The following is a 15,706-nucleotide window of genomic DNA, read 5'->3' as shown; positions in this document are numbered from 1 at the left end:
AAATTGCATTATTTTTTCTTGATTATTGAAGACAAGCACTTTATTAGTTAGAATCAATAGCTTAATTCAATTTATTATATTTTTTTTACTAACCCATGTTTTATTTTAGGAAAATTTGAGAGATGTAAGGGGGAAAATAAGGAAAAAAAATTATTTTGCATATTTGTTGTTACTCATTTCACTTCATTTTTTATTTATAAAGATTAAATTATTAAAAAAATATATATTTTAACTATTTTTTTTTAATTATATTTGATTTTTTTTATATTTCATCATAAATTAAATAAAAGAAATTTATTATTATTTTTTCCTTTCCTAGTTAATACACTTTTTTTTTTTAGTTTTTTAAAACCTAACACACTATATAGTTCAAAGGGTTTTTTAAGTGGGAATTGAGTGGAAAAATGTTCCAGTTTGCTTTGATAACTGTTTTTTAGAATTTTTTTAAATTAAAAAAATATGTTTAACAACCAAAAAATTGTTTTTTATTTTTTATCCTCAAAAATAGAAAATAATATTTTTTAAAATATTTAAAAAAATAATTATACAATCATGTATAATGATTAAAAATTAATTTAAAAATATATTTAAAAATATTAAAAATGGGTTAATAATATTTCAGGCTTACAAACAAAATTTTGTTTTATAAAATATTATATAATAATTTAAAAAAACTATTTTTAAGAATGATTTAAAAAATAGTTACCAAATAAAGCCTTCACAACTTCATTAATTGTATTTTATGCATAAAGAATGTTAATCTTACAAGTTTCTGTGCATACCCTTTCTGGGGTGCATGCATTGAAATGGGAAAAAAAAGTTATTAATTAGGGCACGAAAGTGAACAATTAAGTAATTTTAATTAAATTTATAAATAAAGATTGTTAGAATAAATTGAAGGAAAATTAATTAGAATTTATGATTAGAATAATACTTGTTGGATGATTCTTTTAATTTTATTTTTGTAAAAATTTATTTATATTTATATTTAATATTAATTGATTCTTTATAAAAACGTTTTTGATAAAAATGCAATTAAAAAATATTTATAATAAAAATGTTTTTATCAAAATTAATCCTAAATGAATCCTAAATTACTATTTAATTAAAAAATTTAAATAGTTAAATAATGCATCAAAATCAACTTATTTTATGGAAGGAATATGTTGAAAATTTTGAAATATGGAAGGCATTGTGGGTGGACCAAATATTTCCCAAAAAAAAGAAAAAAAAATTGAATTTTAAAAATTAAAAAAAAAAAAAAAAAAAAGGAGAAGAAGTGGGGTGGGGGGAGAAAAAGTAGGGAAGGGACAGGGATGAGATGGGAATGGGCGTGCGGGTAAAGAATAGTACAGGGGGAGTTGAAAGTAGAGGTGGGAAAAGCTAAAAATAATAAGGTAATGATGATAGAATCTCATTTATGGCTTCTTTTTCCGCTCTGTCTTCTATTTTTAAATATTCATTTTGTCTTCTTCTTCACCCTCTCCTCTTCCTCCACCTACATGTCACCGCCACTACTCTATTCAATCAAAATTATTATCATGCTCATAATTAATCCCACCAAATCAAAACTAATTTTAATTTCTTTATATTAAATAATATTTTAAAAATTATTATTATTTTAATATTTTTGAAAATATTAATTAAAACCATAGATTAAACCTATCATTTTTAGACATATAAGTTGAAATAATATTGGGCAATTTAATAAAAATAGAAGATTATTTAAGAAAAAAAAATTGAAAAAAAAAAAAACATTTGCATTTGTCTTCTTGTATTTGACTCTACTCCAAACGGGTTGTAGCAGGTAGCAGGTGGGTTGGTTCACCTACACCAACAGGTCACAACAAAATAAATAAATAAATAAATAAAAAGTTATGACTCTGATGACTGATAGCTAGATGACCTGGGAAATGATAAAAAAAAAAAGGTAATAAAGAAAAAAAAAGTGTAGTGTTATTTTCTCCACTTTAAATATACCCCAAAACTACAACCCATCTCTCCTGAATCAAAGTGTTGTGTTGTGCTGTGTGTGGTGTAGGGTTTGTTCATTGACTCGTTATAGATGTAGTTGTGGGGAATGTTGGCTGGCTCGAGGCTTTCTTGAGTGATTTTATGTATGCCTCAAAAAGCTTCGGACCAGGCTTCATTCCCCTCAACAAACTTCCAATAATCCAATACTACCACCCTCCTCCTCCTCTTCTTCATCTTCCCCGCGTGAAGGTTGGGTTGAGAGGAATGTTGTCTGGCTCGAGGTATCATTTATTTTTCTTTTCTTTTCTTCGGGTTTTTGTTGGATTGAATTTAACCCCAAAATGAAAGAAAGAAAGAAAGAAAGAAAGAAGAAGAAATATAAGGTGATGAGTGATTCTCGGACCAGGCTTCATTCCCCTCAACCGGCATTTGCTCTATAAGCTGGCTGCTCTCATGCATACTTCTCTTGGGTTTGGTAAGCTTTTCTTCTTCAAATCATCTCCTTTTTTTCTTCTTCTTATAATTCATATATGGGAGATATGGGATGGGCATTTTTTTTTTTTTTCTCCTTTTCTTTTCAAGCCTAAGATTTATATATTTTTTTTTTTTGCTTTTTTTTTTTATAAAAAAATTGGAATTAGATGTAAACATGCATTAATGCATGTATTTTTCATATGTATATATACATATATTTTAATTTAATGGACATTTCTAATGTTGATTTCATGTTGACAAGATAGCATATGAACTGCAAAAGGCTATCAGTAGGTAGATGTGAGACATGCACTAGTCTACAAGCTAAGTCTAGGGTTTTTATTTTTAGGGTTTTCTAGCAAATAGTAACATCCTTTTTGTTGTCAGCTTTTTCAAATTTAACCATTTCCCATCCTTAACCATTTAAGAAAAATGATTTGTTCTATAATAATCAGTTTCTGCGGTCTGCTTCTTGGATAGTTTCAAAACCTTGAGGAGTAAGTTTTGTGGGTATTGTTTAATTTTTACCCTTTTTTTCAAAAAAGAAGAAGGGTTTTGTAGTTTTGAATTGTGGAGTCATGGGGTTGGTGTATCATCCCAAAAAGAAAAAATGAAAAAAAAGAAAAAAGAAAAGAGAAAAGAGAAAATAAAGAAAAATGAAGGTGCATGGGGAAGTGAGGAAAGGAAAGTGTAGACTTAATGGGAAGTTTTTGTTTTGTTTTGGTTTGTAGTGTGAAGAGTGATGTGAGGAATTAATTGAAGGCAGTGAAGTTGCTGAGATATGAATGGAAGAGATGCCATGTTATCAGTTAACGAGAAAGAAGCCATTTTCTCTCCCTTACTATATCCATCTTACATCATTTTTCATGTTTCAAAATACCCCATCCCAGATAGTTAGAGAAAGACTACTAGACAGTACACAGGAAGAGAAAGAGACCCAGATAGAGAGAGAGAGAGAGAGAGACTCAGATAGAGATAGAGGGAGAGGGAGAGGGAGAGAGAAAGCCAGATAGAAGGAGCGGGAGAGAGAGGGACCGGAGAGAGAGAGAGCATATATCATGTGATGCAAACTATAAGGAGACTGCATACTATCTGATGCAAACTAGAGAGAGAGAGAGAGAGGGGAGGAATACACATTATCTGATGCAAACCACAGAGAGAGAGGGAGGCATGCATTTATGAAGCTTTTAAAATGTTGGAAAAGCAGTTTCCGTCCTTGGAAAAGCTCGGACCAGCAATGCCACCGGCCCCTCCCTCTTCTTTCTCCCCCGTCCATGGACTCGCTCAGCAGTACAATACAGATTTTTCAAGCTTTCGAAAAGGCAACATCAACAGTAAAGTGTGTAAACACGCACTGAGGAAGAGAGAGAGAGGAGTAAATGACGACTATCTGACGTTTCTTGGGAAATGGAACGAGAGAGAGAGAGAAGAGAGGCACGAGAAAAGCGAGACAGCATCACACACCTCTCTCTCCTCTCTCTTTTGATATTTTTCTCTCCTTTTTCAGCAGTGTATTAATTGTTATTAACTTCTCCTTCAGTGCGCCTATGCATGAAAAACTCGTCCTCTCTCTCTCCCTCATCAATTCCAACATACTAAATATCATCCCATTCATTCATTCATTCATGCACCACCACCCCTCCTGTATTCAAACTTGTTAAACAAGTCACTCATCCTGAGTGCAATAAATTAATTATTGTTCTCATATATATATATATATATATACATTGCAATCATATTGAATAACATCACTGCAATCTCTGAATGGTTTTCTAAGGAATTGTAAGCGATTATTACTTTGTCTTTCGTACAAGCAAGTAGCTATTACTTTGTGTCTTTCAGTTTACATCCTTGCAAATATACTTTCGGTCTAAAAATTCGTCATAAATCATATAGATAAATAATAAAACTCTTTTTATAACACTAATTTGAACCATGGGATATGTTTGTAAATCAAAGGTCCAAGTGCTTATCAACCCTATATTGTAAATATGGAATTAAATAATCCAAATGAAGTAGTAGAGATTAGAGTGCACATGATTCCAAATAGAACTTGGAAATTAACACTTTGGTACGTACTTCCTTTTGCAGGACGACAGAAAGGAGAGATGACATGACATGTGTGACAAGTAGATGAGTTGTTGTTAGGGTTGTTTGAACTGTCAAAATTTGTTTGATATCGTGGGATGAAGAAGACGGGGCCCTGTTTGTATCTTGTCTATCCTATCAATCCAAATTTTCTTTTTGTCCAGTGTTCAAAACTTTATTCTTCAAATAATTTCATCTTCTTCCTCATTCCTTCCATTTGTACGTATGACCAAACAACGAGCTTTGTTTGGGGTTGAAGTCAACTAATCATATTTGCCTTACCAAAACATTTCTCAACAAAAAAATTGGAAAATGCTGGAATATGAAAATGTTATTGTTAAATCCAGTCATTGATAGAAATGGCAGAAGGAAAAAAAATAAAAAAATTGAATATCAATACCCGCTCAAATCAAAATTTTGGTTTCTCTTTTCCATGTAATACTATCATTCATCTTCGTTACTATGACTATTTTTAGATACCCAATGCACCATATAATAGTTAATGTTAAGCTAATATATATCAAATTATATCAACTGATTAATCAAATTAAGCGTATAAAGTACATGATGATTAAGAAAATAATTCTGGTAAAGAATGATCTTTCTAGTACTTGACCTTTCTCACACACCAGGCTCAGAATTTAAAGTGCCAATTGCTGGTTGTCTTCTTGTATAATCTTATAACTGGGTATTTCAAGCAATGGAAGATTAGATTTGAGGAGTCAACATTGTGGCGTCTTCCACCATCTTGTTACAACACTTGGTCTACATCATATTGGTATTAGATCGAATAGGTCTCAATATTGGGAAGGTGTCGTTACAAGGAATGAACGTGGACATAGAGGACGTAGGGATGGGAATTATGTCATGATAGAGATGTTTCAAGAGCTGCAGGAGCAAATCCAACAACTTGCTGCTGCATTTGAACAAGTAATTAGTAATCGTGGCAATGGTCGTAATCATGACCCAGATCATCCAAGGGAAGAGAAAGTGACAGCTCTTTCGATGACAGAGCGAACAATGTAAGGAGACCAATGCAACAAAATATGAGACCTCAATGGAGGGAAGATTGTATTGTACGAGCTCTACAAAATTCAAATGAGTATGATGTGCTAGTTCAAATTTCAGAATTTGATGGTGGGATGGAATCAAAAGAGTTGTTGGACTGGTTTGACAATATTGGAAGTTATTTTGATTGGAAAGAAGTGCCAAAAGAGAGGAAGTTAAGCTTGTTAGAGCTAAGTTGAGACGAGCAACTTTTACTTGGTGGAAACATTATCAAAATGATAGAGAAATGAGGGGTAAAGGAAAAAAAAAAAAGAAAAAAGAAAAAGGAAATTGGAGCAAGATGAAACATAAGCTGAAAGCAAAATATTTGCCTTGAGACTATGAGCAAACATTGTATCGAAGGGTATAGAATTTGCGGCAACATGACAAGATTATGAAGGAGTATACACAAGAGTTCCATCAGTTGACATTGAGAAGCAACTTGGTTGAAATAAAAAACCAGAAAGTTAGTTATTATATCAATGGTCTCAGATTGGCCATCCAAGATCAAGTGAGCCTCCAACTTCCATATAACGTCATTGATACTTATCAGCTTACTTTTAAAGTTGAAGCCCATTTAATCGAGGTTCTTCCAAGAAATTTGGACTTGAATGTAGTAGTGCAACAACTCGCAAAACAAATAATATTAACCAAGGATGCCAAAGAACAGCCGCCTAAAAAACATGTGGAAAAACCGTTCAAACATACGACAATGTTCAAGGAAAAATTTGATGAAGTGCTACAAATGTGTAGAGTTTGGACATCGATCTAATAAATATCCAAAGAGAAAACTTTATGTTCAAGTTAATTTTGCAGAAGATCAAGAGGAAGAAAGAAAACTTTGTAATTGAAGAGGAGGAAAAGCAACCTGGGAAAAGTGAAGCCGTTGGTGATAAAGAAGGGAGGATTGAAGGTGACATGGTGGTGATGAGCTGGTTGTTCGACGGTCCAGGCTTGCTCCACCTGTTCAAGAAAAGGATGATTAGCTTCCCAAAAATATCTTTAGAACAAGTTGTACCTCAGGAGGTGAACTTTGAAATTTGATTATTGATAGTGGAAGCAGTAAAAACCTAGTTTCGCAAGAGATGATAGACAAACTAAAGCTGACAATGGTGAAGCATCCACAACCATATCACATTATTTGGTTCAACAAAGGAAATGAAGTACTTACGTCATCAAAGTGCCTTGTGAACTTTTCAATTGGGGATTCTCTTAAAGACAATGGATGCATGCCACATTCTTCTAGGTCGTCCATGACAATTTGATGGTAAAACAGTTTACCATGGTGACGAGAATACCCTTTTTTTTTTTTTTTTTTTTTTCTTTTTTTGCTTAGGAAAGAAGAAGTTTGTGTTGAAACCAATGAGAGATTAGGTATGTGGACTTATATTTTTCATGTGTATTTCCACTCGATACTTACCGTTTATTGTGAAATTTTGATTTTAAAAAAAGTTGAACTCATCACTTATTTTATTTATTTATTTATTTTTTTCAAAAATAAGAAATAAAAATCCTAAGAGTGACTCTTTCTAAAAGAAAATATATTTGTGAAAAATTGAGTCTAGATCTAAGTCAGGTTACTTAATGGGAATGTATAATAAGGTAGCATTACTCTAAGCCCTAAAGAGATCGTTATTAAACAAGTGGGTGAACTAAGACAATTGACTAATAAACTAATGAATACTAAGAGACAATAAGAACTATATACAACAAGGCAATCGTAATAACATATGAAAGTATAGCATGTAGATCAAAGTGACACTACAAAAAAATAGGTTTTTAATGACGAATCTTTGGTCACGGCCACAAATATAGTGACCAAAGATATTATTTTGTCACGGCCAGGATAAAGTTGTGACTATATGTGTAAATGTGGAAAAAAAACATGTTTAGTCACGGTGATTTTATCAACCGTCACCAAAAGTATTGATGAGAGGGTATTTTAGTCACGGATTTTTTTGAAACCGTGACTACTTGTAAATTTATGGAGGGAAATTTTGGCGCCAATAATTTTAGTCACGATAATTTTATCATCCGTGACAAAAAGTGTAACGAAAAGATGTTTTAGTCACGGTTTTTTGTAAAACCATGACCATATATATATATTGTGACTTTTAGTCACGCCATTGATTGACCATGACTGTAGGGGAACCTATAGTCACGAATTGCTCATGACCGTGACCAAATGTATAGAGGTTTATTTTAAATATTTTGAACCTATGGTCACGGGGTTTACATAATCGTGACCAAAAGTCTATTATTTATTTTAAGTTATATTACTATATTTTTTTTAAGTTAAGAAACAAATTAGTGTGTTACCTATTTTTCTTTAGTTAAAATTATTTAATTTCCTTGTTATGATTAATGTTTTAATAAGAAGGAAAATAAAGTTTAATATGTTAGTTTAAAAATATGATGGTTCAATTTGATATTATTTGATAGAAAGTTTAAATGCAAGTGAGTTAGTAAATTAAAAACATTGGTGTGATCTCAACACAATGTACCCATCCAAGTTCAAGATTGGAATCATGTTAGTGAAGATGTGAAGGAAAAGATTTGGGCCTTAGTATTGGTATATGCTAGTTACTATTCAATCTAAATTGTAATGTTATTTTTTAAAAATGATACCTCTTATTTAAACATGACATTTTAATGCAATACAGGAAAAATATGAACTAGAAGAAACATGTAAGAGCTACATTCTTCAATGTTGTGGAAATTTGTTTAGAAGCTATAGAAATAAAATGAAGGCCAAGTATTATAACCCTTATAATACAGATGAGGAGAGATTGTGCCATCGACCTCCACACTTATCGGATGATGATTGGAGGTGGCTCATCCATTTTTGGGGTACACCTGAGGCCAAGGTAAAGATAATGATCTTTTCTTGATAATGTATCTTATGATACTCATATTCACATAAAATGATATTTATTAGTTATATCTAACCTAATACTTCATGTATATAACTTTTATTATGTTTCTATTACCTATATAGGTGACTTGCTATTTTTTAATTGATGTAGGATATCTTAGAAAAAAACAAGGCAAATAGGGCAAAACAAGTGATAAAGCATACATCGGGATCAAAAAGTTATGCTCAAATTCGATATGAACAGGTTGAAATTTATTATTAATATGATTTGTTTGTACATAAATAATTCATCATAAATAACTCAATTGTTTTACTTATAAGAATAGGCACAAAAGAAGGAGGATCGAAGTGAGCCCAATAGAATTGAGATGTTTGCCCTGACACACACAAGAAAAGATGGGACGCCTGTTGATGATCATTCTAAGAAGATTATGGTAATGAAGTAAATAAATTTTATATACTTGTATTTCAATCATAGCCTCATACTAAATTATTTTAAAAGTCTAACAATTTTTATTTTTTTATTTTTTATAATTCTAGGATCAATTTCAACAATTACTATCTCAACCTGAGGGGACATCTTCTTCTACTTCTGCATCATCTGGAGCATCTACATTTGTATCATCTACATCTATAGCATCTACATCTGTAGTATCTACATATGTAGATGAGATATATACTCAAGTCATGGGTCCAGAGAGGCATGGTCGTGTTCGAGGGTATGGATTTGGTCCTACTCCTACCTCAATCTTTGGTTCTACTAGTAGAAGACGACCAGGAGTTATTCTTTCAACACAACTTGAAAACGCCCAAGAGATGCTAATAGCTGCAGAACAAAAGTTTACAACTGCAACTGAAGAACTCTCAAATGTGAAAGATGAACTCTTACATGTGAAAGAAACATTTGAAGAGAGGTTGATAGAAGTTCAAAAGAAGACACGTGAAGAAGTGAAAGAAGAGTTTGAAGAAAAAATGATGGAAATGCAAAGAAAAATGCAAGCACAAATTCAAGAACAGATGATGCAAATGATGCAACAATTTCAGCAAAAGCAGTAGACATTTGAAGATTTTGCTACATCTTTATATGATAGATTCTCTTAACTTTTTGAAGATTATGCTACTTATTTATATGATAGATTCTCCTAACTTTTTTTTCTTTCTATGACTATTATGTGATGTTTGGTTGGTTGATTTGTTATATTATGTTAAAATGTGAAACTAAATTTGAATCTCTTTGTTTTTTGTTTGTTTGGTTTTTTTTTTTGTTATATTATGGTTTTTTTATTTAATGACTTATATTGATATATAAGTTTTTAACTAGCTTGGAATAATTGATTGTAATATATTCAAATTGGTTTAATTGTTTAATTGCATATACAGGTCTAAAATGGGTTTGTTTGGGTTTATAATAGGTTTGGGAAATTTTAATTTATAAAAAACCAATGTCCAAAATATAACATAATTTAGTCACGACCACTAAAAAATTGTGACCATAAGTGTGCTTTTTAGTCACGCTTAAAATGAATCGTCACCAAAAGCTAGGGATAGCGGCGATAATAGACTTAATGTTTAGTCACGGTCACTTAATTACCGTGACCATATACCTATATTTAGTCACGGTTAGGGGCATTGACCGCGACCAAAAGTTGACATTTAGTCACGGTTAGGGGCATTGACTGTGACCAAAAGTTGACATTTAGTCACTGTCATTTTATTAACCGTGACTATAGACATACATTTAGTCACGGTTAGGGGCATTGACCGTGACCAAAAGTTGACATTTAGTCACGGTCAATACATTTTACCCGTGACTATAAGTGTACATTTAATCACATTCATTATTTGACCGTGACTAAAGGTTAAACATATAGTCACGGATTATTACCTGATTGTGACCAATACCTTTAGCTACGCCTCATACTGTGACCCTCGGTCACGGTTTCATAAGACCGCGACAATAGGTTTTGGTCACGGATATATACGATTTGGTGACGGTTGGCGACCGTCACCAAAAATCATATTTCTTGTAATATAAATTAAGAAAAGGAAAGAAGCGTACCTCAATTATGCCCAAAGTAGGGCAAACCGCTTACATTACAAAGAGGGTTAACTCACAATCAAAATGAGAGATATAAAATCATAACAAGGGCTATACAACATATATACAACTCAAATCAAGAAGTTATGCCTAAACTAGCATTAAAGTAAGCTAAGATACATTAAACATGCATAGGGTTTAGAACTAACAGGAAGTATGCAATCTCAAGATAAATCCAAGTAAAATAGATAATAGAGATATGATACAAGAGAAGGTTTGTTTAACATATACAAATGCTTATAATATAAATCAAGGGTCAACGAAGGCCAAAAACATGCAAAAGTAGGTTGAATTAACAAGTTTATAGACATATAGAGAAGCTGAACAACACATAGGTACTTAAAAAATAAATTTAAAATGATTTTTTAAAAGAAGCAAGGGTCGCTCAAGCAGTAAGGACCGCTCAAGCAGAGTGTTCAAGCGGTCTAAATCCACTCAAGCAGTCATGATAGTCCTGTCAAGTTTAGAAACGAATTTTGAATGAATTTCACTCAAACTCTATTTTGGAAACTTAAAATATCAAGACTTTTTTGGTATTTGCCTATAAATACCTCATTATAACCCCTCGAGGATTAGAGATCGGAGATTAGAATGATCATAGAGATCTCAGAGAGAGTTGAGAGACCTCTTATTCTTGAGAAACCATTAGTCATTGCTATTTTCAGAGCAATCACAATAGCATTATAGGTTTGTCTAACCCATTTTCCTTCATTGTTGAGATATATTGTGTACCTCTTTGAGATTTAGTGTAATATTAATTTCTTTTTCACAATATTCATATCTAATGTGATTATTTGAGGTTTTTAAGGATAATTTCATGTGTTGGTTTATGTTAAGTCAACATCCTTTTGCTTGAATAGGTTGTGGTTGTTCTTGTTGTTGTATGCACAATTCTCGAACTCTAGTTCGCATAAAATAAAATAATGCTCATCATTTGATGCAAATGATGTGATTATAATTTTCAAAGCACAAACGACACATGAAATGGTTTAAGAATTCAAGAAAATTGGACAAATCAAGGTCAAATAAAAGACGTCTTATTAATTAGTTAGAGTGTGTTTGACAGTGATTTTATGAAATATTTATAATTTTTTTAATATTTAAAACTTTTTATCTTTCCAGCATTAAAGATGTTAAAAACGCTTTCTAAAATCACTGTCAAACACACTTTTAGTTTTACCTTAAACTTCACGAAAAATCATTCTAAGCTACAAAATATTGTTACTTCGGCATAAGAGACCAAAAAGACTTAACTATTAGATTTTTTAAACATAGTTGTTTCCATCTTCTTCAAATTTAGGATGTCTTTTTTATGCCGAAAACTTTTCATCATACACATAACAATCAAGAATAGGAATAAATTCCTTTTAATTTCATTTAGTTCCTCCCCACTCTCTTCATTATTCTCATTTCCATTCTAAACCAGAGAAAGAAAAACAATTTATAAAGAAAATACATGAATGACAAACAATATTATGTAATTTTGTTTTGTTTAAGAGGAGATTTTTCGTTTCTTTACTAAGAAAAATGATAGAAAAGAAGATAAAATAAGTTTATATTCATTATTTTTAGTGGATGTTTAGTAAATCAATTTAATATCTTAAACTTAATAACTTAATTTAAGTAATTAAGTAAATTAAGTATATTTGCTAAAATAACTTAATGGTATGATTTAAAGTAAAAACACAACTTTAATTAATAATAAGTAAACACAATTAACTTATTCTTAAATCTATAACTTTATTTTCTTTTTTTATTATCATTTTTTTTAATTATCTCCATGATCTTTTTTGTTACTTCACGACCTCCATTGTTACTCAACCTTTTTCATCATAATTACAATTTATAAAGATAAATATGTCAATCTGATGATTAAGAATAAATTTTAAGTTAATTTTATTAAACAAGCATAATAGTTAAAGTAAAAATTAAATAATAAGTTTTTAATTAATAATTTAAACATAATTTAACTTAAAATCAATTGAAATTATTAAATAATAAGTATTAAGTTTTATCAGACACCTCCTTAAAGTTTCATTTTTTTTTTTGTTATAAAAAATAGGTGTTTTGTATTTTATTACTGATAAAACATATAATAGCCAAAGAAGGTTTGATTTATTTTTTATTTTATGATTTAAGCAAAATTTGATGATGAGAAATAGAGGATCTTTTTGTATATTTTTTTTTTTTAAAAAAAGAGAAAGTAGAGGAATTGGGAAAAAAAAAAAAAAGAATTCTTTTAATTCATGTTAATATAAAGTATCCAATATAAAGAAATGGATTAAAAATAAATAAATATTAAGTTATTCCAATATAAATAAATTTTTAAAAACTCATTTTCCATTCTCCATGGGATAAAATTGAAAGGAGGCAGCCATTCCCAATCTCAATAATTTCCTCACATAAATTCTAACTCGCATGAGATAAAATGTCACTATCATACCCATATGGGATACCTTGAAATAAGGCCCACGGTCAAAAGCCAAACTAAAAATTAAGAAGGGATTTTCCTAGAACCCAAACAAGTGTAACTTAATCATCAAGAAATCTCATGTTATATAAGATGAAAATTGGGCTCATATTTCCCAAGAAGCAAACAACCCTCCAAGAGAGTTTGAACAATCTTGGTAATAGAAGATGAATGAGTCCAAGGAAGTGGGCTGGTATTCATCAATGTTGAAAGCCTTGTTTTCTTGCTTCCATGTCCATGGTAAAGGCCAAAAAGTGAAAGGTTCAAGGAGATATAATTACAAAAGAAAGATACAAATTGAAGAGAATTAAAAATTTATTATCTTCCACTCTCATTTTAAAAAAAATTACATAATCTCTTATTTATACTCACACTAAACCAAATAGAAACTCCTAATAACAAAATACAGAAACCTTGTATAACTTGATTTGTAACCCCAATTTTTTAAGAGAAGAAACATATCTATGAATCATCATGCAAAATTCAACACCTTATCAACTGCAACTCTAACTTGGAGAACCCAATTTTTTAATAAATGTAGGTCTCCATACAAGAACTCTAGCATAATTTACAACAATTTCTTTCATAAACTGCAAGTACAGTACAACAATGAACGAAACCTCCCTTACAATTATACAATAATCGACAAATCTGTGTTTGATTACATTCGGGTACTTATAGCTGCTCTTTGTTTTACAAGGATGTCATTTGTTTCTGCAACTGTATCATGGGAACTGCATCCATGGTTCCCTTGCATGATTCAAAAACTTATTGCATATACATCAGATATACCTTTATTTGCAGCAAATGTACAAGGTATAGAGATATTATTTCTGATTTGATGATATGGGTATATAAATAAGAAAAAGATGATGATATAAAAGAATGAATGGGGACGTAAAACCGCTTCTATGAAATATGAACCAAGTATATGGTGTCTTGTTGGTAAGGTGTGGCCTAAGGTTAGATGTATTCAAGTATGGCACCTGTGTGGTTGAATCCACATGATACTTGCAGTGCTCTCACACTCTCTTCAAATTCGACCATTTTGGGTTTAATGTGGTCTACATCGCTTCCCTGACCCTGCATGGAACAGCAAATATCTAGTTTAGTTTAAGTACTAGGCAGACTGTGTAGAAAAAAGTAAAAAATGCATGAAATGAAAGAGATGAAAACAAAAATATTTAGATGCACCTTGAATTAAGAAAAGAAGATAAATAATTGAGAAATTATAATGCCATCGTGCCCATCATGTAATGAATTTGTACAATGTCAAAGCAGCTGTATCATTATACCAATCAATCAGGTATGTACAGGTAGTATTTTGACATCATCATCATAACAACGAATGGTGTAGACTGAAAGGCTATTCTTGAGTTAACTAAGACAGTTTTGAAACTGAAAATGATTATTAATACAGTCATGCTCTTTAGTTTTACACATTAACTAGTTAGGAGGATGCAATTTTGAATATTATATAAGAGTGATGGAAGCAAACCAGCTGCCCGCCAGAAGAATGTCCATCATCAGAAAATGTTCCATATGAACCTCCCCAGCCCCATGTGAAGACATTGCCTTCTGTTTGTCAGAAAACCAAATTAATGTTATTTCACTTGAATGGTTGTAGAGGAGTACTTTGTATAACACAATTAACTGATTAAGTAATGGTGTGAATTATAAAGTATGACATTGAAAATGGATGATGAAGCTAATCATTTGAAATAATGAAAGCATTAACTAGTACATATTTCAGAACAACCAGAACTATATCAAAATAAAATTATTATATAACATGAAAATGGAAGTTTGTATTTTGGTGGGTACTTTAGATTTTTGAGAGGAGCACAAGTTTTAACCCAAATGGGAAAGCAAGATACAAAACAGTGAGCACTCTTAACATGCAAACTGATGAGCAGAGCAGGGGATTCTATGGAGCTGAGCAATGTTTTCACGGAGCACTATCTGATGTTGATTCATTAATCATGCAAGTGTAATCTGGCATGTCTTGCCAAATCCACTTGGAAGGAGTGGGCCAAATATGGAATGGCATGCATAAGCACAATCAATAGCATGATGATCCATACAATCAAAAGGATGTTGCAGGAACAAAAGAAGCAGCTTAGAGTCCGCATGTGATTGGATGGAAATAAATTAGGCAAATTCAAGCTTGCAAAATTCAGCTTTGAAATTAAAAAAACAGTACATATAAGACAAAAAATTGGCAAGGATGCTTTCTCAAGAATCAAGAGTCGTTGACAGTCCTCTCTTATCATTGAATCTGATAACAGCATCATGAGGGTTACTGTTGCTGGAGCACTCGACTCCTCTTGGAATTGGTGTTCTTGCTTAAGGGAGATTGAGAACTCTTTAGACAAGGAATCAAATATCTTTCAACATGACTTTAGATAGAGCACAGTGTGGGCCTATATGGTACAGGATGGAGCAATATGTTGACCACTGACCACTATGGACTGTGATAAGAAAGAAAGCTTCTCTTCTTTATTGAAATTAAACTGGTACATCATAACAAAATGCTCTAGTCCTTGCTCATTTGGACTTCTAAATTTATGCTTAGAGGTTCCTTGACACTTTTTCTCTCATCTCATCTCAACCCACTCCTATTTTCCCTGCCAGCTTTTATTTTATTTTAGTTTTTTTGTTCATTTCTCAGTATTTTTTA

The 15,706-nt window shown here is 31.4% G+C and overlaps 2 protein-coding genes and 1 long non-coding RNA gene across 3 annotated transcripts in view; 2 read left to right on the top strand and 1 right to left on the bottom strand.

The window, feature by feature from the left end:
• The first annotated feature begins 2,029 nt into the window (after window positions 1–2,029).
• LOC117917912 lies at window positions 2,030–4,699 on the top strand. Its single transcript, XR_004651777.1, has 2 exons — window positions 2,030–2,449; window positions 4,540–4,699. It is a non-coding gene; the product is annotated as an uncharacterized LOC117917912 (long non-coding RNA).
• Window positions 4,700–8,432: 3,733 nt separating this feature from the next.
• On the top strand, window positions 8,433–9,554 carry LOC117919278. The gene is made up of 4 exons (XM_034836417.1): window positions 8,433–8,450; window positions 8,785–8,892; window positions 8,999–9,072; window positions 9,118–9,554. Exons 2-4 carry the CDS (start codon window positions 8,827–8,829, stop codon window positions 9,512–9,514), a joined length of 537 nt encoding a protein of 178 aa, XP_034692308.1. The 5' UTR covers window positions 8,433–8,450; window positions 8,785–8,826; the 3' UTR covers window positions 9,515–9,554.
• A 4,036-nt stretch (window positions 9,555–13,590) lies between these two features.
• The window catches only part of LOC117918848 (ultraviolet-B receptor UVR8), a 29,061-nt gene continuing 26,945 nt past the window's right edge, over window positions 13,591–15,706 (bottom strand). Inside the window, exons 14-15 of the mRNA XM_034835782.1 lie at window positions 14,525–14,604; window positions 13,591–14,109 (exon numbers count right to left, since the gene is read on the bottom strand). Of these exons, the coding sequence (XP_034691673.1) occupies window positions 13,990–14,109; window positions 14,525–14,604 (200 nt within the window). The 3' untranslated portion in view covers window positions 13,591–13,989. The remainder of the gene's footprint in view (window positions 14,110–14,524; window positions 14,605–15,706) is intronic.

The sequence above is a fragment of the Vitis riparia genome, chromosome 7, assembly GCF_004353265.1.
Source record: "Vitis riparia cultivar Riparia Gloire de Montpellier isolate 1030 chromosome 7, EGFV_Vit.rip_1.0, whole genome shotgun sequence".
NCBI lineage: Eukaryota > Viridiplantae > Streptophyta > Magnoliopsida > Vitales > Vitaceae > Vitis > Vitis riparia.
Note: the sequence above shows the minus strand (reverse complement) of the source record. Positions and strands in the feature narration are given on the sequence as shown.